The sequence below is a fragment of the Carassius auratus genome, chromosome 49 (assembly GCF_003368295.1).
Source record: "Carassius auratus strain Wakin chromosome 49, ASM336829v1, whole genome shotgun sequence".
NCBI lineage: Eukaryota > Metazoa > Chordata > Actinopteri > Cypriniformes > Cyprinidae > Carassius > Carassius auratus.
The window spans coordinates 9675319-9702639 of NC_039291.1; the positions used below are offsets into that span (position 1 = coordinate 9675319).

Genomic DNA, 27321 nt, shown 5'->3' on the forward strand with positions numbered 1-27321 from the left:
AAGCTCATGAATGTTTGCCAACTTATATGGTCCTAGTTTCTGGTTTAGGGCATGTGTTTGACTCAATGGCCCCTCAACTAAAACACATTAGATTAATTACCGGATCATTATCTTTTCAGAGAGCTGTAGTTATATACACAAAAATGGGGCAGACTGTAGGAGAGCTTGCTTGCTTCATACTGCTCATGTGCATTAACAAACACTCACTGTTTGGTGTGCGGGCATGCTCCGCAAGCTCATTTATTAGTGAAAATGTTGTTGTGAGTTTATTTGCTCACAGTCAGATTGCAACTGATTCAAACTCCAACACAAAAGTTGTCAGCCTTAGCAGTTGGTTCTTAGCAGCCCTTTACAGTAAATCCACATCTGTGCATCTGCCCCCTGAAAGAAGCCACACAATCTCACAAACATGTGACATGTGCTGTGAAATAAAACCCAGACAAAGGCTCAAAAATGAGGGACTTTTGCTGCAGGCATCATAAAGAGTTTGGGCAGGTTTGGATTTTGTTCTAATGGAATTAGAGCAAGCTTATAGCGTGGTTTCTTTAATTTTGTGCTGTCATGTCTCTAGTGCTTAAATTTTTCTGTAATTTGATTATCATGTTGACTTTAGATGCTCTCCATTTCTTAAGGTTAAACCTAAGCCTTTATTTATACATTTTTTTTTAGATTCACCCTCTCCTCATGCTGCAGTTTTGAAGAATTGAGGACTCAAGAGTGTCGGGGCTACCCTTTGTCTCTCTGTTCTTGTTTGGCATAAGCGTGGCTCAGCATGTCCAACAATGCACTGTTCTTGTCTTATCTTTTGTCTGGAGGGAACACGTTTCTTGGTGGATTTTAAGCTGTTCAGGGCTGAAGCCAAGTATTCCCCACTTTGGGTACCTCAGGGTCAGCCCTGTCCGTCGCTTGCCATCTGCTTTTTGGTTTGCTCCAGGCACTGCAGGCCCTGTTGATCTCCTCCTTAAAACTGTTTCTACCACCCATCCAGCGTGAGCCAACATAAGTTTCAAAAACATGCTCTTCTTGTACAATATGTGTCCTCACTTAACTGCTCTCCCAGGGCATTGAACTGAAAATGGCAGACCTCACCTACAGTACATACTTGGTCCCAATGTGGCCGAAAAGTAAGTCGTTACTTCCATTTCATTGCAACTGTTTTCATCGACGTCCTCTAATTTTTGGTTAACAGAATGGGGAGTTATTCACTCAATGCATTCCCAAGGAACCCCCGCTGAATGCTAATAAGATGTTATTTCAAGATAGCACAAAGTTTGAGCAGTGCTGGGTCCAGATATGGCAGAATCAAAGCTAAGATAAGTCAAACAGTAATTATGTATTTTAGGTTCATCCAACGCAGCTTGAATTATTCATGTACATTGGGAAAGAGGCAGTCTTTGCCTGTTAAAGCCTCCCTTTGAGATTAAGACTCTCATTAAGGCATGTTGAAGTAGATCTAGCTTAGTAATTGAGGAGAAGTCTTTGTCCAGTGAGGAGAATTTATCTCTCTAAGTTTGTCTTTTTGTGGACCTGGTTTGAAAACCCCTCTTCTTGTTATTGCTTGAACGTGACTGTGAGCTGCAGCTCCAAAAGGCATTAGCACTGCTTCTCTCCACACTTGTCAGCAGAGAACCTGTGCTCATTCATATCTGATAGGGTGGGTAACCTCAACACTAAATGTTCTTTCCTCATAACACACCCTATTATATATTCATTAAGGTCCAATCAGATGTCAGGCAAATGTTGAGAATGACAGAACAGGCATGTTGGGAATACATAAATGTTTGTTGTTCTGCTGACCTGCACGATTTATCAAGCAGCTAGATAACATTTAATACTGATATCTAACATCAAATATGAATTTCTGAAAACTTAGGTTCTCTGAGTCAGAGATATGCTGATTTTGTGCTCAAGACACATGTCTTATTATCAATGTTGGAAACAGTTGCTTAATATTTTTTATACATTTGATACAGTCTTAAAAGAATAGAAAGTATTCATTTGAAATATTTATTTGTACTAATATATATTTATAAACACTAATATAAATTCATTAGTATTTTATTTTGTAATATTATAGATGTCTTCACTTTAGATCAATTTAATGTGCCCTCGTTGAAAGAATTGTTGTCTTTCAAAATAAGAGTCTTACCTTACGTTTTACATCCTACTGATATAATTATATTACTGTAGTGAAAAGTACACTGCTAATAGTCAATGGTAATTCAATACACTATAGTGAATAACAGCACTGATACCAGCTCTTTGCTTTCATTTCATTTTCTAATATCCCATCTGTTCCAGTGACTCTGATACTGTGAGACGGTGCTGCTGGACAGCCTGCTCATGGGGGAATTTCCTTGCTGACATACAGTAGTGCTGCTTACTTGGATTAGGGATAGAGCTGATACAAAAAAAAAAAAATGTTTTCCTATTTGTCTTGCAGACAACATCAGTCCTGTTAAAAACTATACTGTTAGTGGCAAAGCACTGGGATCAGAACAGGAAGTGTGGGACGCAACCCTCTTGCTTGGATGAGGATAGGATGTGTGGGTTAGCTATGAGGGAGCCAAAAGCACATTCCCAGAAGGCTGAACACAGCTGGGGAGCTGAATTCTTGAACAGCAGAGCTTTGAGAGCCAACGAGCCATCAGGCGCATGTTGTAATTCCTGCCTTCTGATTTCCCTGCATGTTGACCACTTGTGGCTACATTTCAGAATGAAACGACTGCTGGAATTAATGCTTGTTCTAAAGTCTGTGTGGTTTTGTTGTCAGCATCAGTGCTCAAATGAATCTACAGGTTTAAATTAACCATTCTTTGGTGGAGGTAGGGTACGGAGGTAGAGTTCTGAGATGAGAAAGGATGCCTCTTTTTTACTCAAACTATTCTCATGTTGAAGTATCAGAAGGGCTCTCAGAGTGCATTCATGCATTGAAGTCATATCAGAAAGATCATATTTAGAAGTTGAACACACAAAGTCGTAGTCATGAGTGGGGAATCTGGACTTTCTTTTAAGAGTATGTAGAAAGCCCCTTTTAAGAGTATGTAGTGAGAAAACACGTTGAACACAGTGGACTTTTTTAAAAATAAAACTATCTATGTTGCATGTAGAAAATACCAGTAGAATTGTAGAATTACGATAGAATATTCACCTTATTTTGCAATGCAGAAGTAGGCTATTTGAATGTGTTCATTAGCCACTATAGGTAAATAACTAGAAGAAAAATAAGTGTAATAAACAGCAAAACTGTTTACGATTATAATAATAAATTCAAATAACTGTAATCTGGACACTGGAAACCTGTCACATTGAGGTTAATTGCCACACTCACTCTTATGCTTAAAATAAGGTAGATATAATGATTAAGTTTACAGAACAAAAAAGCAAAGACACATGATGCACGTTCTTTATTTATCATTTTGTAGATGTAGAGGGAAAAAAAGTCTTGTTGAATTTCATGTAGAAAAAATGCATTTTCATCTCGCTCCGACCAAAGTGATTTGAACGCACTTGACATCATAATTAAGACTTCCCAACTTGTAAATAAAAATTCCCAGGAGGACTTGAATAAACTATTAGCTCCGATAGTTTGGACAGATAAACATCTGAAGTGTAGAATAGGTGACACTGGTGATGCTAGAGGCAGAGACAGCTTGGTTTTGGGGCGGAGGGTGATTTCTAGCTCCCCTCCCGGGGTGGATTGGTCCTTTGATGATGGCAGGTGGGGACTGACGCACCTGATGAAAGCAAGGTGCTCTGTCACTTTCCAGTGTAATGCGATGTAGTGGAAAGCCATGTGGAAAACTCTCATGCTCTCTCAGATTTCACGTGGTTCACATAGTCTGACACAGTCATGTCCTGTCCAGATGGGAACGTGCACGTGTTCACCTCATTGACATTGATTGCATTCTAAATGTAGCATACATAACATGTAACTTTAAAAACCTTTCCAGTGGGGTTGAACACAGTGGATCTACACGCACCGGCCTTAGGTTTCAAGCATGCAAGATACATGTAGGTGAATGCTCTGGAGCTCAACTGTGCCAGATTTATTGGCACCAGTGTGTTTGAAAGGGTGTTCATTGCACAGTCAATACTGAAGCAATTTCCCCCATTTTCTCACTGATGGGAAAAATTAGATGTCTAGACATGGTTCATGGCTGCAATAATCAACTTGCGCAAACAGTGCAGGAAATCCACCATGCAGTTACATTTTTTTCACCCTCTGCTGAAACTGAATGGTTCTCATGCTTGTGTGATTTCAGACATTTTTTGAGGGTTTTTAAAATCTGCTTCAAGAAAAAAAAGAAAAGACAAGAATGCTGTTAGTTGCTAGGTAACAACAACATGTATAGTAGATTTATTTTCAGCAGTTTTGTGGACGAATTAATTTTTTTCTACTGCTGATCGAAGGCAGAACTGCAATTTATACTTGAATAATTTAGCTGGTTCAGTGGTGAGTACAAACACTGTTTTTTTTTAAATACTTTGTGAAATGGAAACTTACCTTATCTATCCTAAATGCATGTTTTTGAACTTAATGTGAACATTTCATCCATACAAATATTTCAGTGTTTTGTTTTTTCTATACCTTTAAAAAGTCATAACTCGATCTCCCAATGAAACCAAGTATTTTTTTTTCTTTCAATAATCCCTTTGGAAGAAATGATTTGTCGCTACTTCCACTAAATTGTGACTTTAATCACAGCTTATGTCTTTTGATGAAAATGTATTCAGTTTTATTAAAATTGTTAAAATAACATTGCAGTAGAACAGAATAAGTGAAACTAAATGTTCAAAATTTTCTATATTCATTTAAATATGTATCAGCTTTTAATGAATGCTAGAATTAGTGATTATTCACAAAGCGACACGTTATGATTATTAATAAAACTAATTGTAAGTTTACTAATGCATTTGAATTTTATGTATGTGTGTGTGTGTGTGTGTATGTGTGTCTTATATAGCAAAGAGTTTCAGTTCACCGGTGCTCATTCACTGTTTAGCTTCAACTCAAACAGTCCTAGCATCATTGCGTACGACTGGACTATTTGGAACTTTCAAATTCATTCTCAATATTCTTCTTCAAAAAGCATTTTTTGTTCTTTTTTTGAAGACAACATAGTAGAGCATCCTATCAAAGAGCCGTCTGGAAGTCCACACAGATACACAGAGAAGTAAATTCATTCACAAACAGGGCTCCAATGGAAGCATGTGGGTTTGGCACCAGGGACGAGAGGTAGCAGATGGGTGATTTAGCATGCAGGCAGCCTGCAGGGGGACCCTCCATCTCCCCTTCTTCTGCATGCTGATCAGGAGGAGGAGCAGGAGGGCAAAGACTTGGGAACAGAGAGAGACACATAGCAACACACTCAAGAGCTCGACTGCCCCATCTGTCTGTTTGTCTAACTAGCTCCTTTCTTCCTTCGGCCTTCTCAGAGGCTTGCGCTGTTGTTTGCTTTTTCACACAGCTGTTTGATATTTAGGGGTGAGACCTCGTGGGCCTGATCAGTCGCGGCGCTGTGAATAACTCCAGCGTGCTTTTCATTCTCTTGGGTTTCTTTAGAGACACTTACAAAGTGTTAACAGAGACGCCTAATTGATGACTGAAGTTCTGTGTTTCTCAGTGTGTTTATGACTAATGGTCTTGTGTCCAGTGATGTCCTGCAGGCTGACAAGACAAAAGAACGATGCTTGCTCGCTAACTGGGGATCCATGACAAGACACAAGGCTTCTAAAGCGTGTGCTTGTTATGCCGAGAGAGGAAACCGCAGAGCGGAGACTCTGCCATGGAATCCTGACCTCCGTCATGTGGCTTCACACACCCGCCTGATCGATGCTGTGTTTCCTTCCATTCAACTCAATAGTGGGATCATTGTCGCCGACAGCGGGACATTTTCAGTTTGACCGTTCTTTAGCACAATGCTCTGGACATATGCGAGCCCCACTCCCGTTCCTGCTCTGAATGGGTCTCGTATGATGTAATGCATGCAGCAGGGCTGAAATGTTGGTGGTGGGAAGGGAAGTCGGTTAATCTAATGATTAATGGTGAGCTATTTCAAAGCGACACTTCGCTAAGGTTAACCTGACTGGAATGCTTGTTCCGTTTACGGATGGAAAGCTTTTCCATTTTATCATTAACCACAAGTTGTTGTGATCAAAATATTACCCCTTTTTCCTTTCGAAATCTTTGCGGCGCTCATCACTCATTATGAAAGCAAGCGCGGATTCCCGAAGCGTCTGTTTGGCGATTTCTATGTACATTTCAGAGGTTTCAAAACTCAATTTTTAGCCAAATGAAAAAAGGACCAAACTTCTGTTTTGACGCGAATGCAAATGAATGCAAAAGTAAAAAAAATCCCCCTTTCTGCAGAACTCTCTCTGTTCTGTTTACCTACTAGCTGAACATTGAGTGATTGAAAGTCCCCTTTTGGTATTCCCCTGCAAAAGGAGAACAGATTCAGATATCCAAACTAACTGTAAGGGTCTCAGCGGGGCACATTTGTGCACTAAAAACCCTCAAGTTTTGACTAGTTTGTGATCAAAGCATATGCTGGCAATTAAGCCTCTTTTTTTAATATTAGTTTTTAATAATATAATAAACGTGAATTTAACAACAGAGGTTTCACGAAACCAGGCAATAAAGAGTGTTATATTATGCCTGTTAGATATGCGAGTAATGTTTTCTCAGATCTTAGAAGTGTGGAAAAATTGCCTGTACAAATATGACCAAGCTTGTCAAGGAAAATAGTTTGTTCCATACCTTTATCTTTGATGTGGTCACCAGCCTCTTTGTGTTGGCGTTAAAACATCTTTATCAAGGATCGCACCCTGAAACAGGGACTTTGTGTAAGAAAGTGTGAGTAAACACCTTATTGTTTGGTTTGGACAGATGAGCCTTTCTGGCACCTCCCTAGAAAAACCTCTAGATATGTTAGGGTGACACCGTTTAGTCAATGTTTTGATGCAGTCCGCAGGTGGGCCATGGCGGTCTGATTCAGAACAGTGTCATTGCTGTGACCTTAAAGTGACCTTAAATTTGTTTTATAGTTGTGCAGTCTAAACGTCTTATTCAGTTTCTCAGGAGGATTTTCGAGCTCCTCTGCCCCTAAAATGTTCCCCTACGTGATTCACACAATAACAAAGCCAGATTGTCTTTACGCCCACATCAATGCATTCCTCTCATTCCTCTTTTGGAGGCCAGGCTAAGATCAGCTGATAGACGGAGAGACGGAAAATGAACGAGAGAAAAAGAGAGGTTGTTGAACCTTTCCAGCAGAGGAAGAGGGAGAAAAAAATGGTTGGGAGGCGTGCGCGTGGGTGGTAGATCTGTGTTGGAGGGGGTGTGGGTGTCGAGGGAAGCGGGTGGCGGAGGAAGAGAGGGCTGATTAGAAAGCAACTGGGGGAGAAGAAAGGGGGGAAACGGAAAAGCACTTCCAGAAGGCCTCCGGCCCATGAGCTAATGCTGTAAAAATCTTTCCTTTTCTCAAATGTTTGTAGGACTGAGGTTGGGGGCAGTCTTTTCATCTGAACCTCCCACGGTCATCACCCACACGGTCTCTGTGGGCAGAGGTTTGCCTTTTCTGGTGTATCGCTTCTCATTCTTAAACAGCATTTCTCTTTTTACTTACACTATGTATCCCAGAAGAGAATTTTAAAGCTAAATGAAAAAGGGGGCTCAACAATAAGGATTTTCTTCTGCTGGCTGAATTGGGCCAGCAGTGATTTCTGCTTGCACTGCCAATGTCTTCACTGGTCTCAAACTCAAATATGATGAATTTATAAAGTTTTTGAATTTGTATTATTTAAAGTGTACAATTTTACATGTAAAAGTATATGCTTTATATTCGATCATTTAATATTTATTGTAAAAAAATACTTTAAAGATATTTTCGCACAATTTTCAGCAGATGTAACGTTTTCTTTGCAAATATATTTTTGCAATAGCTAGACACTCTTTTATCGAAAAGTTTGGGGTCAGAAAACCTTTTTTCTTTTGAAAGAAATTAATACTTTTATCAAGCAAGGATGCATTGACATTGGCAAAAGAGACATTAAAATATTTATATGTTACAAAATATTTTACATACATGTTTTTCTTTTGAATTTTTTTGTTCATCAATGTTTCATCAATCAAATGTTTTGTTAACATTTAATAAATGTTTGTGCACCAAATAAGCATATTAGAATGATTTCTGAAGGATGATGTGGCACTGAAGACTGGAGTAACGGTTGCTGAAAATTCTGATTTGCATCACAGAAATAAATTATATTTTATAATGTATTAAAATAGAAAAACAGTAATTTATATGTAATAATATTTCAAATTATTACTATTTTTACTGTTATGATCAGGTAAATGCATCCTTGGTAAGCTTATTTCTTCTTTCAAAAACATAAATATTATGACCCCAAACATTTGAATGGTAGTGCACATACCAAAAAATCATTGTGTAATTTTTTTTTTTTTTCTTGTAAATTGTAACCAATTCTTACTGATGCTGCCAAGACTGTAACAAGTCATTCTTGCAATTTCAACCAAACATTATTTGAATGAGGCAGCTAGAGGATTTGACCGATCTTGCAAGTTTAAAAAATAATATGTTTTATATATAGAATTGTTTTTTTTTAGGAGGAATAAAATTCATAATACAATAATAATAGGAAAATTTCTGGCATATGTACGGTTATAGAGTTATAAAAGCAGTGGGATGGCATAGCTCAGATAAGTTGGTCCTGAGAAAATTAGATGAGAAATGTTTTGAGTTCACACTGAACTTTTGATTGCAGATATCATTGTCTCGTATGTGAGTGCAGTTTGTGGCATTGAGATCTCTTCTGAAACTAAGGGAGACACTTGAGATTACTGAGGGGTTTTTCTATGGAGAAAAATCTGAGAAGGAGACCTAAGCAGAAGTTTCCATTTGCTCTAGATTTAACCTCATTACTCTCTAGGAAAAACAATCTATAATAAAATTTTTCTTTCCTATGAAAAGTTTATTCTCATTTCTTTTGGCTCTTACAGAGATTATGTCCATGGAACAGTCAGACTGTCTGCCTTTTTCCTGTATGCTCTTTTCTGGAAGTGTGGCGGTGAGCTCAGATGAAAGAATGTAACCCTGCCGGGGTTGGTGGTTGGAGGGGGGGAACTTTCCCCTCAGCTACAGCAGAGGCCTGCACTCTCTCTGAACTTTCTCTCTATTTTCATGTGGTGACTCCAGCCACCGTCTTTTGTGATGCCATGCGTCATTTTTATCCTTGTGCCCAGAGTTTTATCACATTCATTTCGTTTCTCACCACAGTTCCTGGACAAACAATGATTATCAATGCAGTTGCTGAGCAGAATTCAAATTATGTCCAAACAGATGCCAACATGCGACAGACTTGTTAAGGTCTTCCTACCGTCCGGTTGAGGCTAAATGGCCTCAGCTTATGCAGTCTGTCTACTAGTCAGATCCTATCGAGCCCATTTGTATAATCCCCTTTTTTCTAGTCAATAGAAGGCTGGATTGCATTCAAGGAGGTCATTGTCTCTAGGAAATGAAAATGGCACATATTAAGTTGTCTAGAACACATATTATGTAATGCTCCTGCTCCTGCATGAAATATGGTGCACACTTGTTTGCATCATGACAACTGTACAAAAAGTACAATGTGTTTTTTTTTTTTTTTGCCATCTGTGGTTCCATGATTAACCTAACAACTCTTCGTTGATCAAAAGTTTATTTAGAGTGTATATATATATATATATATACACAGTGGGAAAGTATTCAGACCGCCTTAAATTTTTCACTCTTTTTTTATATTGCAGCCATTTGCTAAAATCATTTAAATTCAATTTTTTTCCTCATTAATGTACACACAGCACCCCATATTGACAGAAAAACACAGAAGTGTTGACATTTTTGCACATTTATTAAAAAAGAAAAACTTAAATATCACATGGTCCTAAGTATTCAGACCCTTTGCTCAGTATTTAGTAGAAGCACCCTTTTGATCTAAGGGTGCCTTTACATCTCTAGTTCGATTCATTTGGGCCGAACCAAGGGCAAACAATTATACATTGTAGCATTTTTCAGCTTTTTTGGTTTCTTTACAGACCACACTGATTGCTTTGGTCCGAACCAGTTGAAACGAACCAAAATGCAGTCACATGACAACATCCACATCACTCATTGGCCTTGATGTATTTCCTAAACTGCTTTTGGATTGGTCAGAATTGACCAATTACCAAAGTTTTTTAGCAAACTCCATGGTGTCTTTCATGTGTCTTGCACTGAGGAGAGGCTTCCGTCGGGCCACTCTGCCATAAAGCCCCGACTCTGGTGGAGGGCTGCATTGATGGTTGATTTTCTACATCTTTCTCCCACCTCCCGACTGCATTTCTGGAGCTCAGCCACAGTAATCTTTGGGTTCTTCTTTACCTCTCTCACCAAGGCTCTTCTCCCCAGATAGCTGTTTTCCCGGACGGCCAGCTCTAGGAAGGGTTCTGGTCGTCCCAAACGTCTTCCATTCAAGGATTGTGGAGGCCACTGTGCTCTTAGGAACCTTACGTGCAGCAGATAGTTTTTTAAAACCTTGGCCAGATCTGTACCTTGCCACAATTCTGTCTCTGAGCTCTTCAGGCAATTCCTTTGACCTCACGATTCTCATTTTCTCTGACATGCACTGTGAGCTGTAAGGTCTTATATAGACAGGTGTGTGGCTTTCCTAATCAAGTCCAATCACTATAATCAAACACAGCTGGACTCAACTGAAGCTGTAGAACCATCTTAAGGATGATCAGAAGAAATGGACAGCACCTGAGTTAAATATATGAGTGTCACAGCAAAGGGTCTGAATACTTAGGAACATGATATTTCAGTTTTTCTTTTTTAATAAATCTGCAGAAATTTCAACAATTCTGTGTTTTTCTGTCAATATGGGGTGCTGTATGTACATTAATGAAGAAAAAAAAATGAACTTCAATGATTTTAGCAAATGGCTGCAATATAACAAAGAGTGAAACATTTAAAGGGGTCTGAATACTTTCCGTACACACTGTATATAAACTATTCACTGAAAGGTTCTTTGTGGAACCAAAAATGGTTCTTCTGCGGCATCGCTGCAAAAAACACTATTTGGAATTTTTATTTTTTAATAACATATGATGTAATCAGCAAGGACTTCAAGTACAAGGACGTGTAACAGGAACAGAAAGAGTTAACATTTTTTAAATGCATGACCGGTGATTCATTTTTTGATACAAAAATAAACACAAGCATTTCAAAAAATGTGTCCCTCTGCTCTGAGGCAATGGAGGGACATTTCCCCTCATTTGCAAAGACTGACTCATACAGACGCGTGGGGCAGAACCAGGGGCGACAGAATAGATCCTTTTTGAAGCGTTAAATAAGGACAAAAAAAAAAAAAAACATGATGTTTTGTGTTCAGCACGAGCCATTGTTTTGTTTTGTGTGGTTGTATGTTATGTGCAATGAGGTATTCAAATTACTCACTTCTGTCGACTGCATCATGATACACCTACAAAGTGTATCAACCTGTGGTTGACGTGCCTACATTCTGATGTTTGGAGAATCAGTTTCCCCTCACTGGGTGTTACTTGCACATTTAAATATCAAACGATGCATTCAGGGGTTGTTCTGATGGTATCAAAAAGCAGAAGTGCAGACAATGCTCTGCCTCTGGAAATGCAGATGCTGCAGAAATCCAAAGACGTAAGTTTGATGTCATCACAAAGTAATGGTCATCAACAGAGCACATAACTTTTTTTCCTGGCTTTGTCCCTGTTGGATGATATTTTCTTGATTCTAGTTAAGTATGTACTTTTGTTGCTAAATACGTCACTTCTCATCTGAAATATATTGATCGTTGTGACTGAGCTGTGTCTAATAATAACAGTTTATTTCTGAATGATATAAGACAGGTTTTTAGGATGCTTGTTTTTAGAATTATCAATTTTTATGTATAAAATTAATTAATTTTGCAATATTTATATTATGATCTCGATGCATTTTAGTTTTTATACTCATATATTATCATTATATAACTATGTAGAGATATTTATTTTTCTGAATATTTTGAATTATTATTTTTTTTTATATTTTCTGTTTTAATTTTCATTTTAGATAAGTTCTAGTCATTTTGTTCTTTGTTTTAGTGGTTTTATAATTTTTTAAATGATGTCTGTTATTTTTTTATTCATTTTTATTTAAGATTTAATTTAGTACTAACATAGAATGAAATAAGAAATTATGCCTTAGCTGAAGATTTTTGTTTATTTTATTTCAAATCAAATAAAATATAGAAATGAGGTTTGAAATTGTAGAATTAATAATAATATCTATTTATTGCTGTGCTGACAGTGTACTATATTGAATTATTTATTATTCTATGATATTTTAAAGCAAAGTATTAAAGTAATTCCTCAATTTTAAAATACGCTGCATAATTATACAGAAAGAAACGGTCACGTCATAAAAGACATAAATCTATACATGCTCTGCGCTCTACAGAGGTACACATGTCAGGCAACTTTTGCTTTCATTCTTTTTTTGGGTTTAGCGGTTCAGCATCCCTTGTATCTGACATTTAAATAGAACTCTTGTTGTTCAAAGAAAAAACTTTCCAAGTACTAGCTGAGGTCGGCTTCCTGCCTCAGTCAGCTGATTCGAGATGTGTTTCTTTAAACCGTCGGTCACTTTTCTTTCAAGCCACTGTGAAAGTTCTTGAGAAACTCAAATATAAGCTTATTTCGTTCAACAGGAAGTCATTACCTCAGCTGTGCAACTGAGTTTTGCTCAATGGCTTAACAGGCGTTTTTCATCAGAGGTTTAATTGTTGTTTATTGAAAGGTCATTTGAATGAAGCAACTTGCCATTGATGAAGTTTAAGCAGGCAGAAGTAAGCATGTCTGCGTCAGCTTAGTTAATGAGAAATATGGGACATAGGGAAGTTGGGGGTGGCGGTGTGCGTGAGGGGGTGTGTGCGTGCGCAAATGCACTCATATGACATCATGCACCGATAAAAAGTAGAACTTAACAAAGTGAGGATAAACTGTGAAGATGTAATGATTTCAAATGCGGATTTGCTTTTGCGTGCATTTATTTTATTTATTTATTTGTGTGTGAATAGTTTTTATTAGTTCCTCAGTATCTGCTTACAGACATGTGATTAGGTCTTCTGTTGTTATAGTGTTAAACCAAACCCTGAAAAAGCTCATCAGATGTTCTTCAGAAATGATTACGCCATGCCACCAGAGTTCTCAGATGGCTGGTTTATTGTTGAGCTGCTCTTCTGTCTCATGCCCTCGTTGCTGAAGCTGAAATGCATTCGTGTAAAGTGAAAGGACATACAGCCAAGTATGATGACCCATACTCAGAATTCGTGCTCTGCATTTAACCCATCCAAAGTGCACACACACAGAGATGTGAACACACACACACCCGGAGCAGTGGGCAGCCATTTATACTGCTGCACCCGAAAAGCAGTTTGGGGTTCAGTGCCTTGCCTCAGTCATGGTTTTGCCGGCCTGAGACTTGAACCCACAACCTTAGGGTTAGGAGTCAAACTCTCTAACCATTGGGCCACAACTTCCCTTTAAGACATGTAGCTATAACAAAATATATATATATATATATAAAAAGAACTAGATCTAGTTTTTTATTTATTTATTTATTTTTAAAATATAGCATTTTCAAGTCAAATTAGAAATAAGACCTGTCAGTACAGAAAAATGCATCATTTTATTGCCGTAATTCCCAAAAGAAGCTTTTTAGGACTTTGTCAGATTATGTCTTAATGAATGCTCTCAAATCTAAAGTAAACTGACATATAGTGAAATATTTTATACCTCAACCCTGAAGTGAGCCCTTGACTCTAAGAATACCGGTTGTGGTGAGACACATTCTAAGAACTAGGCTGAGGTTTCCAGTGATACAACATTTGAGAAATCAACTCAGAGAGAATGTCTTATAGTAGAGCCAAGGAGAAGCTAATGTCAAAATCAACCTCAGATTTGAAAAACAATCTCAGGAGGTTTGTGCAGTAAATGTTTTTTTTTCATTCAAAAACATTCTCAAAAGGCAGTCTTAGTTCATTTGAGAATCTTTTTCAAATACTCATTTTCATTAGCCAAATAAAGTGTTTTGTATGTCTGTTGAAAGCTTAGGGACACCTTTTTTTTCAAGTTTGGTTGTAATATCTCAGGTATGTGTGTGTATGTACGGAAAATGTACGGCATTTATCTTTGGATCTACACCACTGAACGGAGAATTGGTGCTTCTGTGTGCTCACATGTGACCTTGTTTCTCTCCATCTGCTTAAAATTACTCGCAGGACGGTATTATTAAACTCTACAGTGTTGCAATAATTGTGTCGCAATGGCAGATCCCCAGGGAGTTGGATGTTGATGCCTCACAGCTTTCTTTGGAGTAGTAAGAATTGTGCATATATAAAAGAATGCAGCCTGACTAATTCATTTTAAACTTTAATATCTCACTTGTTTTTATATCTTTCTTCTTCACAGCTTTCTTCTCAGATGTAAGAACTTTTTTCACAATACTTGTGTTCTAAACTCTCCAGTCCTTCCAGTGTGATTTGGTACATTCTATATTTCTTCCAATGAATTATAAGTGAATGTGTACCTTCAGAATTCCGCAGAAGTTTCTGCAGACTTGGAACGCCCTTGTGTCATAAGTTTTGTCCCATGCATGTTCATTTAGTAAATAATAATTAAGCTTTATTGTGCTTTAAGTTACTAAAACTAATCTAGTGCTTTCAGCTCTGTTCATAACATGTTCTACAGGTGTTCTCCTCAAAGTGCAGAAAATGTCTTTGGATTCCATCTGAGCCTTCTTGTAAGATATTAAACGGGTCAAAAATGTTCAGGTCTGAATGAACCCACAAGAAGCGTCAGGTAATGGCAGTACTGTGGATGTCTCCCTTCACAGATCCACCTCTGCTTAATATAAGTGTAGGGACCGCTAAAATATGCTTGCTTTATAATAATGCAGAATATTTACATGTATATATTTAATTATTATTCTTTTCTTTCAAAATGTGATATAATTATATGTACCAGCATTATTTGATTGTTCGGAATTTTTATTTTTTTTGTTTCATATTCAGTGACATAATATAATTAATGCAAGTGTATTATTGCTGGCCAATGACTGTTTAGCTTGTTGAGCAATGACTGTTGAGCTTATAGGGAACAAAATGATCAGGGTTACTTCATGATGTGAGTTACATGGATAAGAAGAGAAGGAGTCGTCGTTTTGTGTCGTCATTTTGGATACCGTGTAAATTCTCAGTAATACAAGAGCCAAAGTTTAAGAGAATAACCCTTGTTATTTCATTTCTGTGCTATTTATTTATGATATATGCGTTTGAGTCATCCTGTGTGTGCTAATGGCTAAACGGCCAGAGACATTCACCTTTGTGAATAGTGTCTCCATTGATGAAGTTCGAGGTGCACCTGTGAATATGTTTGTAACTGGACAGATTGTGTGCTCGGATCGACTGGACTCAGTGTGTAACAGGAATTTATCAAGACTGGACACAGTGAGTTTGTGCCGTGAGTGATTTCAACCTTGCCTCATTATCATCAGATGGATGGAAGTGAATTCATTTCTGAGACTAGTTGACTGCGAGTTATTATTCTGAACTCCTCAGCTGTGAATGTGCATCAGTGAACTGTCCTCAATGTAAAAATATGTTTGTGTATGTGACTGTGTTACTGATTCATATATAGATATATAAAAAAAAAACATGCACTCCTGTTCAATGCAAATGCCATATTCTGGAATATGAGCAGTCATTTATTCCGTCATCCATCAAGTGCCAAAGGATGTGAGTGTGCGCTCAACCCGCAAACACACAAACCCGCACCTCAGAACGTATGCAAATATTAAGCTGTCTCTGAAGTATTGTGTTTAAATGGAAAAATTCACAGAAAATTATGTCAAAATGCCCATTTGGGTAAGTATCCGTACACACAGCTGTCTGAACGTAGGCCTGCTGAAACCAAAAAACGTAACCCTAAAACCTTGAAACAAACCGAGCCTTGATAAAGTTGAACCATTCCACCTCTTATATATATATATATATATATATATATATATATATATATGAACTATTTTATCTAATTCTTTTTATTGTGATTGTTCAGTAATTTATTGGTACAAGGAAAAAGTTTACAGGTTTTTTTAATAGGGTTAAAAAAAGGGTAAGCTATATACGTAGGTTTTTCATAAAGATGACATTTGTAATTAATAGTGCATGAATAATAACGCTGATTTATTTTTCCATTGGCTTGTTTTTCCATGCTTTTTGTAGGCTGTTTTTGAATTACAGTTAGAACGGGGATTTAAACATGGGGAACCACCTAAAAACATCCCGACGATACTGCAATTACCACTGTGTGTTATAAACTTTCCAACACCTCAGTTTTTCAGCAGTGCCAAAACACAAAAAACAGAAAGCTGCACCAACTAATTTGTAGCATTTATGGAGATGAAAGAGTGCTGAGCGCAGGCCAAAATCAAAAAGTAAACTGTGTATCTGCGTATTTAAACATTTCACTTTTCTTGTGAACTCCTACCCAACTGAGACGAAACAGCTCATAGATGCTTGCCACTGCACTAAGAATCATTATACTGATTCACTGGAATAGGCTCGGAAAGATGTGATAAATTGCACTCCAGATCACATGAACGGCAGAAAATGGCTAACTAACGCCAATGCTAAAGTGAGCATATTGTGCTGGCCTACACAGCAAGTGACTGGAAACTAATGAGCTCTTTCTAAAGACATAGCTCAGATGGGAATGTTTTGATCTGTGCCTATGTGTGGGCCTGTACCTTACTCTGCCCATGAAATCTTTAATGTGGGTCTGAAAGGAATTGCGCATCAGATCAACGTATTGGTCGTTAGCCATGTAGCCATTAGACAGTATGACTTTTGGTGAAGACCCTTTGATTTTAAAGTTTTTAAAATGGAAATTGTTAAAGATGGTTAAAATTGTTAAACAGTTTGTGAATATACAGTTAATAGCTAGCAGTTTTCAGAGGGCAGATCCCCACCCAATCCTAGCATGGCCACAGAGCAAGCTCCATTTGCTATATCCACAGCTGCAAGAACATCTCAACAAAGAGGCCCAGAAAATGGATGTCATCCAGGCGTCTTGTGCTCTTTCAGATGAAAAGCACCTTACAGAAACCCCCTATAAGCTAAGCCTGAAGATTCCCTTCAGACGAGTTTTAAGAAACACCAATAGCGCTTTGTAAAACAGTCATTCTCTTGCTTCTCTTCAATATAGATTATCCTTAGGGTTGTGATACTTGGCAATTTGCTCAACCCACAGCAACACTTTGCAACCGTGGTGCAATGGCTCACTCTGTTAAGAAATAAGAAAAAAATGTTTTTTGCTGTTTTTTTTGTTTGTTTTTTTACTGCAGTTCAATTGGATTTTGTCTAATTTGCCACTATTTGACACAATTATTTATGCATTAATATGTTATGTTTTATTTAAAATATACATTTTATATTAATTGTTGAATTTTTAAATTTAGGCTTGATTAAACATTTATTTAGCTTTTTTGATAAATGAATTATAAATCAGATGATCTCAAATTTATTGTCAGTAAACATAGTTTGTTAATAAATAAATTCATGAAAAATATACAAATGGATTACTTAATTGATAATACAATTGATAATACATTTTATTGTAAATTACTAAGTATTTAATAATTCCGGGTAAGCAGAAGATGGATGGATGGATAATATTAATTAATTACAATTTTCACTGTTATATTTAATGTTTAAAGTGTGGCTATAAAGATATATTCTTTGGCACAGTGATATAAGTGTGATGGGGTGGACCTGCCCTGAAATATGGGGTCAGCAGTGCCACACGCAATTGCATGATGTTTCATTTATCAGGCAGATCGAGACCTTGCTGGTGAGTTGGTCAAAAACTGTATAAATCGAAATATTTCAACTGTCTCATTTCCTCCCATCACCCTAAGACAAGCCTTCACAAGCTACATGCACAAAGAACTTTTTACTAGCAGAAGAGTAGAACTAGTTTGGAATTGCATTACACAAGAAAGAATGAACGCAGACACGGTGACTTGTTCGTTATCCTGTTGGGGGAGGGATGTGTGGTGTCTATCGTGGGAAGCAGCACTGCAAGCTCTTTGATGCCTCAGTGTACAAGATCTGTACAGGGGCCAATCCTATTTTCTGTCCTTGCAGCACCTAAGCCAAGCTCGCCCCCTCGCTCTTCCCACAGCCATCTATAGTGTCACATTCTCTCCCACCACACACTCCTCTCCAAAAACACACACTGCAGATGCCTTTCTTGAGGTGTCCCGCTGTTATCCACAAACCCTGGAATGGAGCCATAGTTCGCCAATGCTGTAAATACTCTGTTGCTGTTGGATTCTTCTTTGATGGCATGTCAGAATTCAACTGAGGCCATTTGTTGGAATGTAAGATGTGTAATGAGAAACATAAGCACGGGATAAGACAAACAAAAATCAACGGAGCAGTGTACATCAATCACCAGGCGACTCTTGGTGTCACGTTCAGTTGAGATACACAAAATGGATCTGGGAGGAGTGCAGTTACCCTTTGTACATAGATGGTTTAGACTACCAAAAAGCACAGTGTGATATTAACTAGAAGAACAATTGAACTTGAGCTTGGATTTCACAACAGTAGACTGAGAAAATAACATGAAATATACCCACATTAACATTATTTTCCTGAAAAACAGCACCAGCTCTATGGTTTGTTTCCAGGATTGTGTGTCATGTACGCCAGCTGCTGCTGTTTTTCAGTGTGTGTTCTTGTCCGTTTGGTGTGTATGAGAGAGAGAGGTCAATCATGGGCAATAGGCCACTGTGAAGTGATCAGTGTGTGTGTGTGTAGTTTTGAGAAGCAACTGGGCAGGATTTGTTGTGAAAACCTGGCAACCCTGATCTGAACGCACTTGCTGGAGATATACTTCTAATCACAGGAGCGTCTTTTCTGATGAGATGCGCATGAAAATCACATTTGATTTTTTGCACAACCCTAATTTAAGCATATGTAAATGTTTTGACATTACATATTTATGGAAGCGCATACACACAAGCCCTTAGCCCCTAAACTCTAATTCCAGCTGACATTTCCTAATGGCACACTAATGTGATTGGCCCTTTGCCCTGAGCTGGTTGATCCAGCCAGGTCTACGTGTGTGGTACATGTTTAGTAGACCTGGCTGCTCTCACGCCCCAGTGATTATATAAAGAATCCATATAAAGTGCTGTTTTTGAGGCTTCTCTTGTTCTTAAGCATCCTACATGTAGGAAGTGTATACTCTGTTTACAGGAAGCTTGGTCCTGAAGTGGTCAACTTAGACACATTTAATGTATTGTATGTAACACCATCTTAATCCCAGGCTGGATAAATATTTGATGCCCTGGTTTTAGCAATAAGAGAGGGTGTATTTACAACAGCCGTGGAACTATTAAATTATGCATGGTTGCAACTGATAAACATCAGTTTTTGTTTCATGAATCCCATCTCATCATCTTATTTCATGGTCCAAATCAGCAGGAAATTTTGAAGTATCTTCAAGACAAATATCACTCTTTTTAAAAATGCCAATTGAGCATTTAGAGAGGGACTGAAGCAGACTCTTAGAATGCAGACTGAACTAGAATACGTTGTTAATTTGTAGCTATGGGCACCTTTGAAAATTACCTTGTAAATTTGCTTTGTGAGTCTGCTCTTAAAGCTTCTATTGGATGCCATGTCTGCACCCCAACTCCTCTCTAGGTTGCCAGTTAATGAATCCTGTTGGTAAGGGTAACAGGATAATGGAAACTTTGAAAAAAGTCGAATCAATAAATGGGACAAAGCAGGATATTGAATAATTGAATCGTTCAATCATGTTATGATGGCCTCAATACAAAAGGCTGAATGGGTATTTGATTTCAAAAGGGTCCATTATGGCTGTGTTAGGAAGTGAGCACTGCTGATCCCTCACCCATTCATACAACTTGCAACCAAATCCACTTATAGAAAAGTAACCAAGTCTGACTTGACATGTGCAATTTTAGTTTTGATTGTGTAGATATTTTAAAAGATATACTCTTAGAAAATAAAGGATCTTTATTGGCATTGATGGTTCCATGAAACACATTTAACATCCATGGAACATTTCGATTGCACAGTAGATTCTTTATAGTGGAAAAAGGTTAATTAAAATGTTCTTTAAACTAAATAAAAATGGTTCTTTTAGAAACTTTGCTGAAAGGGTTTGCTGAAAGCAACCCAAAAATGGTTCTTCTATAGCATCACTGTGAAAATACCCTTTGGAATCTATATTTTTAAAGAGTGTGCATCAATGTGTGCATTAATTCTCAGCCATTTCTCAGTTGGTCTCCTTGTGTTTTGGTTTAAGGAACCCAAGTTAGGCTCCACTGCTGCTGGGAATGAAACCAATGAGGCGTAGGCTCACGAAACTCCAAAATTCCCCTTCTGATTTTACAGTGACGTTGAGCCTCAGCTATTTGACCAGCCATTGTGTGTGTCTGCTTTCTGACAACATACTGACAAATATTTCTATCCCGTTCAGTTTCATTTGCCCTTTCTTTCCAACTCTTTCCGCCTTGGGGGAGGGATTGAGTTGCCAATCTCATGGGTTTGGAACCTGAGAGGTACCAATGTGGTGTAAAGCAAAGACCCAAAATCTGCGGTTCAGACTTCAAACAAGAAATGCACTATTGTGTCTACTCTTTTCCACTTCTAACCAGGCAGCCCTCCCTTCTGTGTTCCAGTTGCACTGAAAGATGACACCAAATACTCCTCCTTTTCAAAGCCCCGCTGCATGCAACTGACATAAGAGGTAGTGTGAGAAAAGAGCTGATAAAGAGGACCTTATGGATATTGCACTCCATACAGCGAGAAAGCTACACAGGGTGCGGAGGTGCAGAGGCATGTTTGAGACAGCAGGCAAGACAAAGTGAGGAGAAGATGAGTTGTTAGGGGATTCTTCATTGTTTGTGAAGTAAAATTTTAAAGCTTGAGTAACTAGTGAAGAAAAAAGATGCATGCATCTGACAACTTTTCGCTTCCATCAGCTGCACCTACAAATGAGGGCGAATGTTGGCTAGCTTCATTAGGATGTGCAGACGGTTCAGAGCTCTGCTTCAGCTGTCAGCGTTTAACACCTCACCTAGATGAACACCGTCGACCCGTCTGCTCGCTTGCAGGGAGCTCCTGGAACGTAGTGCTCAGGTGAAGAGTAATCCGTGAATGTTCTCCATGTTCTGTTGAATCTGTCAGCATATCACTGCCTGCTCAGGGATTTCACCTCATGCAAATGAAGAGGCTGTCCATAGCATGACTCATAGTCTCCACTTAAACCCCCACACCCAAACACGCACAAATAAACCTCTATAGAAAGCCCTGACTCGCATACTTCAAACCATCCGGCATACATGCTTATGTAATGTCAAGTGCTGCTTGTATGATGAACAATGTGGCCAGAGAAAATCGTATTGATAGTAATTTGGTAAAAATGTATTTATTCATTTAATTTTATTTTATGCAGTTTAAATACAATATGTAAAACAATGTGGCCAATGAAAATCATATTGCTTTTAATTAATTAAGAATATATTTATTTTTTAAATTATTATTGTTTAGTTGAAGTTTTAACCGTGTTTAACTACTCAACTATTTAACTAGATCTCCAAGCAAAATCTATCTATCTATCTATCTATCTATCTATCTATCTATCTATTAGGGCTGCTCGATTATGAAAAAAATCATAATCACGATTATTTTGGTCAATATTATAATCACGATTGTTTAACACGATTATGAGGGGGCCATATGACCAAAGCTTAATATGAGTGATTTATTTAAAGAAAGTGATGCATATCAAATATGTATTTTCTGTAAATAAGGTTGCTATGACATCTACATTCTAGAGACCAGCGGAATTTCTAACAAACAAACAAAAAGTCTACAAAATTATTGAAAATTACTGTAAATAATTAAACTGTCAGCAATAAAAAATCAAAGGATAAATACAATAGACTAAAAAGATACAAATGAAACAAATGTTTATTTTATGCAAGTCTCAAGCAGTTTACAGCCTACTACAGAAATTAATAATCAAATGTAAAATAAAACAGCAGTCTTCACTGTAAGAATTAAATTTTTTTGTTTCTTAAAGCTACAAAAGTCCTTCAATCAATAGCAGTGTTCGATTATAAATTTGTCTTTTGTTGTTTGATTAATAAACACACAGTCGCAGAAGGAAAATAGCCCACTGTTAATTAAGAGCCACACAGATCCAAATTACCATAACACACGTGTTTTCATTCTCAACTCTTTACGTTCATTTATTACATGACCAACGAAGGTATACATGAATAATCACTAAGCGCAGCATTTTGACACATTTTTGCGTGTATTTGAGCATTTAGGCACGCACCTTTAGCTAAAAGATGACTTTACATGTCCGTGTTCCGTCTCTAAGCGCATATCTCTCCCTGAGGAGCAGTGAAAGTTTTCTTTCACGCTTTAAAAAAAAATTATAAATATATTTTTATAAATAAAGCATGTCCCATTATGCAAATGTCATGTAACATGATTTTACAGATTTGCTTCACTCATAAGCACACGACAAATCCAGACTTAATTAAATATAGTTTAATTATAATAATTTTGGTTTTATTATGATTATTTGTGCATCTCTCCATCATAGTTTATGCTTAACATGATTTACATGTTTCTGGATCAGGTTCAATGGAGGTCCAAGAACATTCCTGTTAACAGTCAATTTTTTTACGTCTAGGTAGGTTGCAGTTAAGTATAGGGCTTTTTTTCTTAGGAATATTGTTCCAGGTCCAATCACAGATGTTGATCCAGGAACATGTTCTTCTTGGCTGAATCTCGGCATGCTTTGGGTTTACCATGTTTTTATAGAGTCCCTACTCCCACCACATTAACTAATAATGGCTTGATCAGATCATTAATGCAAACGGATTTACCAAATGGATGGGATTTAATTCAATTGCATAGGCTGCTGATTACTTCCAAGAAGGAAAAATAATTCATCAGGGGAAATTCATTGTTGGGTCAGCACAATAACCCAGTCAGAACATCTCTATAAACACTCCGCATTCGCACTTTATCCCTTTCTCTTTTGAAACAAAACATCATAGATTATATGATTCTCCACCTTTCTTTGTGCTCTTTCATGCATGATCCCCCAGTAGTCATAACATTTCCCAGTTGGAGTCTGTATTGTTTTCCTGTTGATTTGTTTCTACATCAAAATGCCATATCTTTATCACAACTTACCCAGCACCCCCCTGTTTGATTTAGTACCTGCTTCTTTATGTGTACAAAACACTTGGAAATCCCCCTTCGTAACTGCCGGGTTTCACAGTGTTGTTCTCAGCGGTGAGGTTAATGGTTTTAATCATAAGCTAATCATGTTCACCTCATACCTGGCTTTCCCAAGACATCACCCTTGCATCACCTGCAGGTTTTTCCGTACCGTCATAGATGACATTTGATCAATGTTCTAGTCCACTGGAGTCTGTGAATAGCCATACCGTGTGATATTTGAGTTTCTTTGTGTGTTTGGAATGAGTGAGACATTATACCGAAATGGATGAGAGAAGAAATCTAGTATATTTTGCACCGTGAAGCGGCTGAATTCTTTCTCCTGTGCAATCATGAGGTTTGATTGGCAACTTGCAACAGACAAACACTTTACGTTAAAGAAGGAAACGGCACACTTTTGAGTTTAGGTGGGTGTAGAAGGAGTGGGTGAGAAAGGGGGCACACCTGTCTCATGTTGGCAACTTTTGGGGCCCATTCCAATCGGTGGTCTGCTCCCACATCCCCCAACGCCCATTCCTCCACATGTTATTCAACTGATCATGGAAACACAATGTTTTTTTTGTTTTTTTTTTGCTGCTCAAAAAATTTTTAAATGTTTTTTTTTTGCAATAGAATAGAATACTTTGTGGGAACCCAATCCTTTTTTGTGTGTTGGCCACCCGCACTGATTTTCATTGATGGTTTATTTATTTATCTTGTAAGTATAGAAGACATTTGACACAAAATAGTGGGGTAGAAATTAAAGTCTGAATGGGTAAGTGTAGTATTTAGATTTATCTGTTTTGCAGGTGCTTTTATATGTGACTTGCAATAGAGGAATATTAGCAATTTGTTACCATATAACCAAACAATATTAATAGTGTACAGTACCAGGTGTATAAGTGCCTTGTTTAATCTTAGAAAGCTTGCAGTATCGTATTTGATACACATTTCTAAGTCCTGTAAATTATCATCATGATCGAAATTAGCTGAAAAACCTGTTGTACACAATCTGCCACATGCATTGTCACCTGATTGAAATGTAATAGTTTTTTTAATAGCTTTACTACATTTTAACTAAATGTGGGAACAACTGAAGAATAACTGAAGTAGTTCCACTTCATTAAAAAAAGGAAAAACTTTTTTTTAATCTTATTTATCTGATGTTATATATCCGGCTTTACAGGGCAAAGGTTGCAAGCAATATTCAAACTCTCATGACTCATAATTTAGTGCATATTTGCTCAAACCACTAGCTCATAGCTCTAACATGTAATATGTTAATGAACTGTGAAATATTTCAAAATTACCCTTGCATGTAAAAAAGGCATGTTTTTTGCAAATGTTGAGTAATTTCAGCAACATGATCGTTGATGTGTCAGCGTGATGTGTTGTCTGTTTTTCATGAGTAAAAACATGTTCTTATTGAATACTTCTGTAAAACAGAATGCTAATTGCTTACAGACACGTTCCCTTAATGTTTTTGCCACATCTTTTGCCCCAAGCATGTTTTGCTGCATAGAACATACAGTAACTTGATTGTAAGAATGGTTTGTAATGTGGTGGTTTATGTCAGAACTGAATGTTGCATATGTAACCTTATATTCTTATGTGAACCATGGGCTATTGCTAAAGCACAGCAACCCTAAATGTTTCATAATTTATCAAATTTAAAAGCTCCACCATTCATTTTTGTAGATGGAATTAGAATAAATCGGCCGTAATGCATTTAAAAATCTAAACTTGGCTGATCATTTTCAGTCAAATAAGTAATTTCATTAAATATTTTCATTTTAAATTTCGGTAATTTAGAAGTAATTTCAGAAACCGTTTTTATGTGCAACATTGCACCAAAATAAATAAGTAAATCGTTTGAAATAACATCTGTTTATCACCTATCTTAACTGCTTACTACAGTATCTGTACTGTTGCCAAATATTCTTGGTGTGACACAATTACCCCTATGCAGCCTCATGTCTGACGTCTATCATGTCATAAGAGAATTTTCTTTCTTTCTTTCTTTTTCACGAAGCATGAGAGTGGATAAACGAGCAGGCTTTAGATATGAAAACAGCCTGGGAAAACAAAGATCACCCAGTTCACACAAGAGAGGCTGTTTATGATAGGAGAATGCCAGAAAACACCACACAGCCTAAATAAGCAAGTGGATCAAGCCCTTCTGAGGGATCCCAGATGACTTGCGTTTACTAGATGCTATATTGCACTTTTATCTGAAGAGGTTATTTATAACAACTGAACTGAACTGAAATTTGCTCCTTGAAACACGTAGATATAATGCGCCAATTCATATATCATTGTAATTTAGCTACCATTAATCAGATTTATTGTTTGATTACTGGGTACTTTTGCTTTACTGTTTATATTACAGTAAATGTTTTTGTGTGGCCAGCAGCCTAATGTCATTATACACAGAAAAGTGACACAAGAAAATGTAGTAATAATTCAGATATGTAATTCAGGGATGTGTCTAAGATAATATTAACCGATTTCACAGTGGCTTTCAATGTGGCTCAACCAATCTGAATTTAGAGGCGGAGCTATAGTGATGAATTTCCAAATAAAAATAGAAAATAATTAAACAACATCAAGCATTTTAGTATTTTAAGTAATTGGTATAGTATTTGGAAGTATTTTACAATATTACTTGTATAGTATCATTATTATAAAACACTAAAGTTTTTCCATCTCATGTAATTATTTTCTCTTTTTGTATGGAACTTTAGCAAGCCAAAAGCTTAGATAGCTGATGCTCTTCTGATACTGTAGTCATGTTATTATAGTAAAAAAAACAATGAATGAATTATGTGCCTATAATATTTAGGTTATTTTACAGCAGCTGTGAATATGGCTTATCTAATCCAAATTTAGAAGTGCAGTTATCTTTTGGTTATCAGGTTCGAAATAAAAAGAAAACAGCAAACATATTATCATATATTGCTTATGTTTATGTTATGGCTATGGTTATGTAAGATCTTCATAGTCTTTTCTGATGTTTGCATAAACTTTCTGAGACATTTCTGTTATTATAATGTAAGATATTAAAATATATATTGTACTGTTCCATATAAACAGACATGGTCCACCAATTTTCCACCCGAAAGAGACATGCAGTCTGTCTAATTAGTTACAGTGGGGGCAGTAATATGCAGAACAGAGAGTAGGTGAGTTTCACAGGCGGGTTGGACCAGCAGCGACTGGAGGGGCCCCTGTGGTCCTGTTCAGTGGTCGAGTCCTCGGGGTGCCACATCACACAGACAGAATCAGACAGAGAATTGCAGAATGCAGAACCGCTAGTTTACGTGTGTGTAGACCAGAGGCTTCACTTTGATGTAGAGTCCATGGGGCCTATGCTCTGAATCCCAGCGTACCCCCTCTGGCCTTGAAGAGCACTGGGAAAAAAGAGGAAATGTTTTGTCCTGGATAAGCAGTTTGAAACGGATAGAGGGAATTCACTTGTGTTTTGTCGCAAAGGAACAGGTTTTCAACAGCATGTGGAAAGCATCTATGCTGGGAGGAACTTGCAATGCGTTATATCCCCCAACGAATGCAAAAAATAGATCTGTACTTACTGAAAATCAATAAAGGCAGCACTTTTACTGCTCGTGGCAAATTTGTTTCTGAACAGATCTAAGGACCTAACCAGAATATATATGAAGTGAATAACAGATGCGCATGTGTTTGATTTAAAGCAATAGATTAGTTCAGTCAAAATCAGAAATGTATGTTATTATTGTTTACTTAACCCTGTTGTTCCAAAAGCTTCTGTAGAACACAAATGTAGATTCTGAACATTGGTACGCCTTTCTTTTTACTCACAATGAAAATTTCAAAATGCATAAGTGGTCCAGAGTGTAATATTTCGAGTTATATTATAGTTTTGTTTTAGGAACAGAACAGAAT

The 27321-nt window shown here is 37.4% G+C and overlaps 1 protein-coding gene across 2 annotated transcripts in view; it reads left to right on the forward strand.

Moving 5' to 3' along the window:
• Positions 1–27321, forward strand: part of LOC113066145 (apoptosis regulator Bcl-2-like) — a 46581-nt gene that overhangs the window by 7362 nt on the left and 11898 nt on the right. Inside the window, exon 2 of one of the 2 annotated variants that reach the window (XM_026237835.1) lies at positions 2444–4477. The exons of the other annotated variant lie outside the window; for it this stretch is intronic. Coding sequence (XP_026093620.1) covers positions 2444–2809 — 366 coding nt within the window. The 3' untranslated portion in view covers positions 2810–4477. Of the gene's footprint in view, positions 1–2443; positions 4478–27321 lie in introns of those variants that run through there. 2 annotated transcript variants of the gene reach the window in all.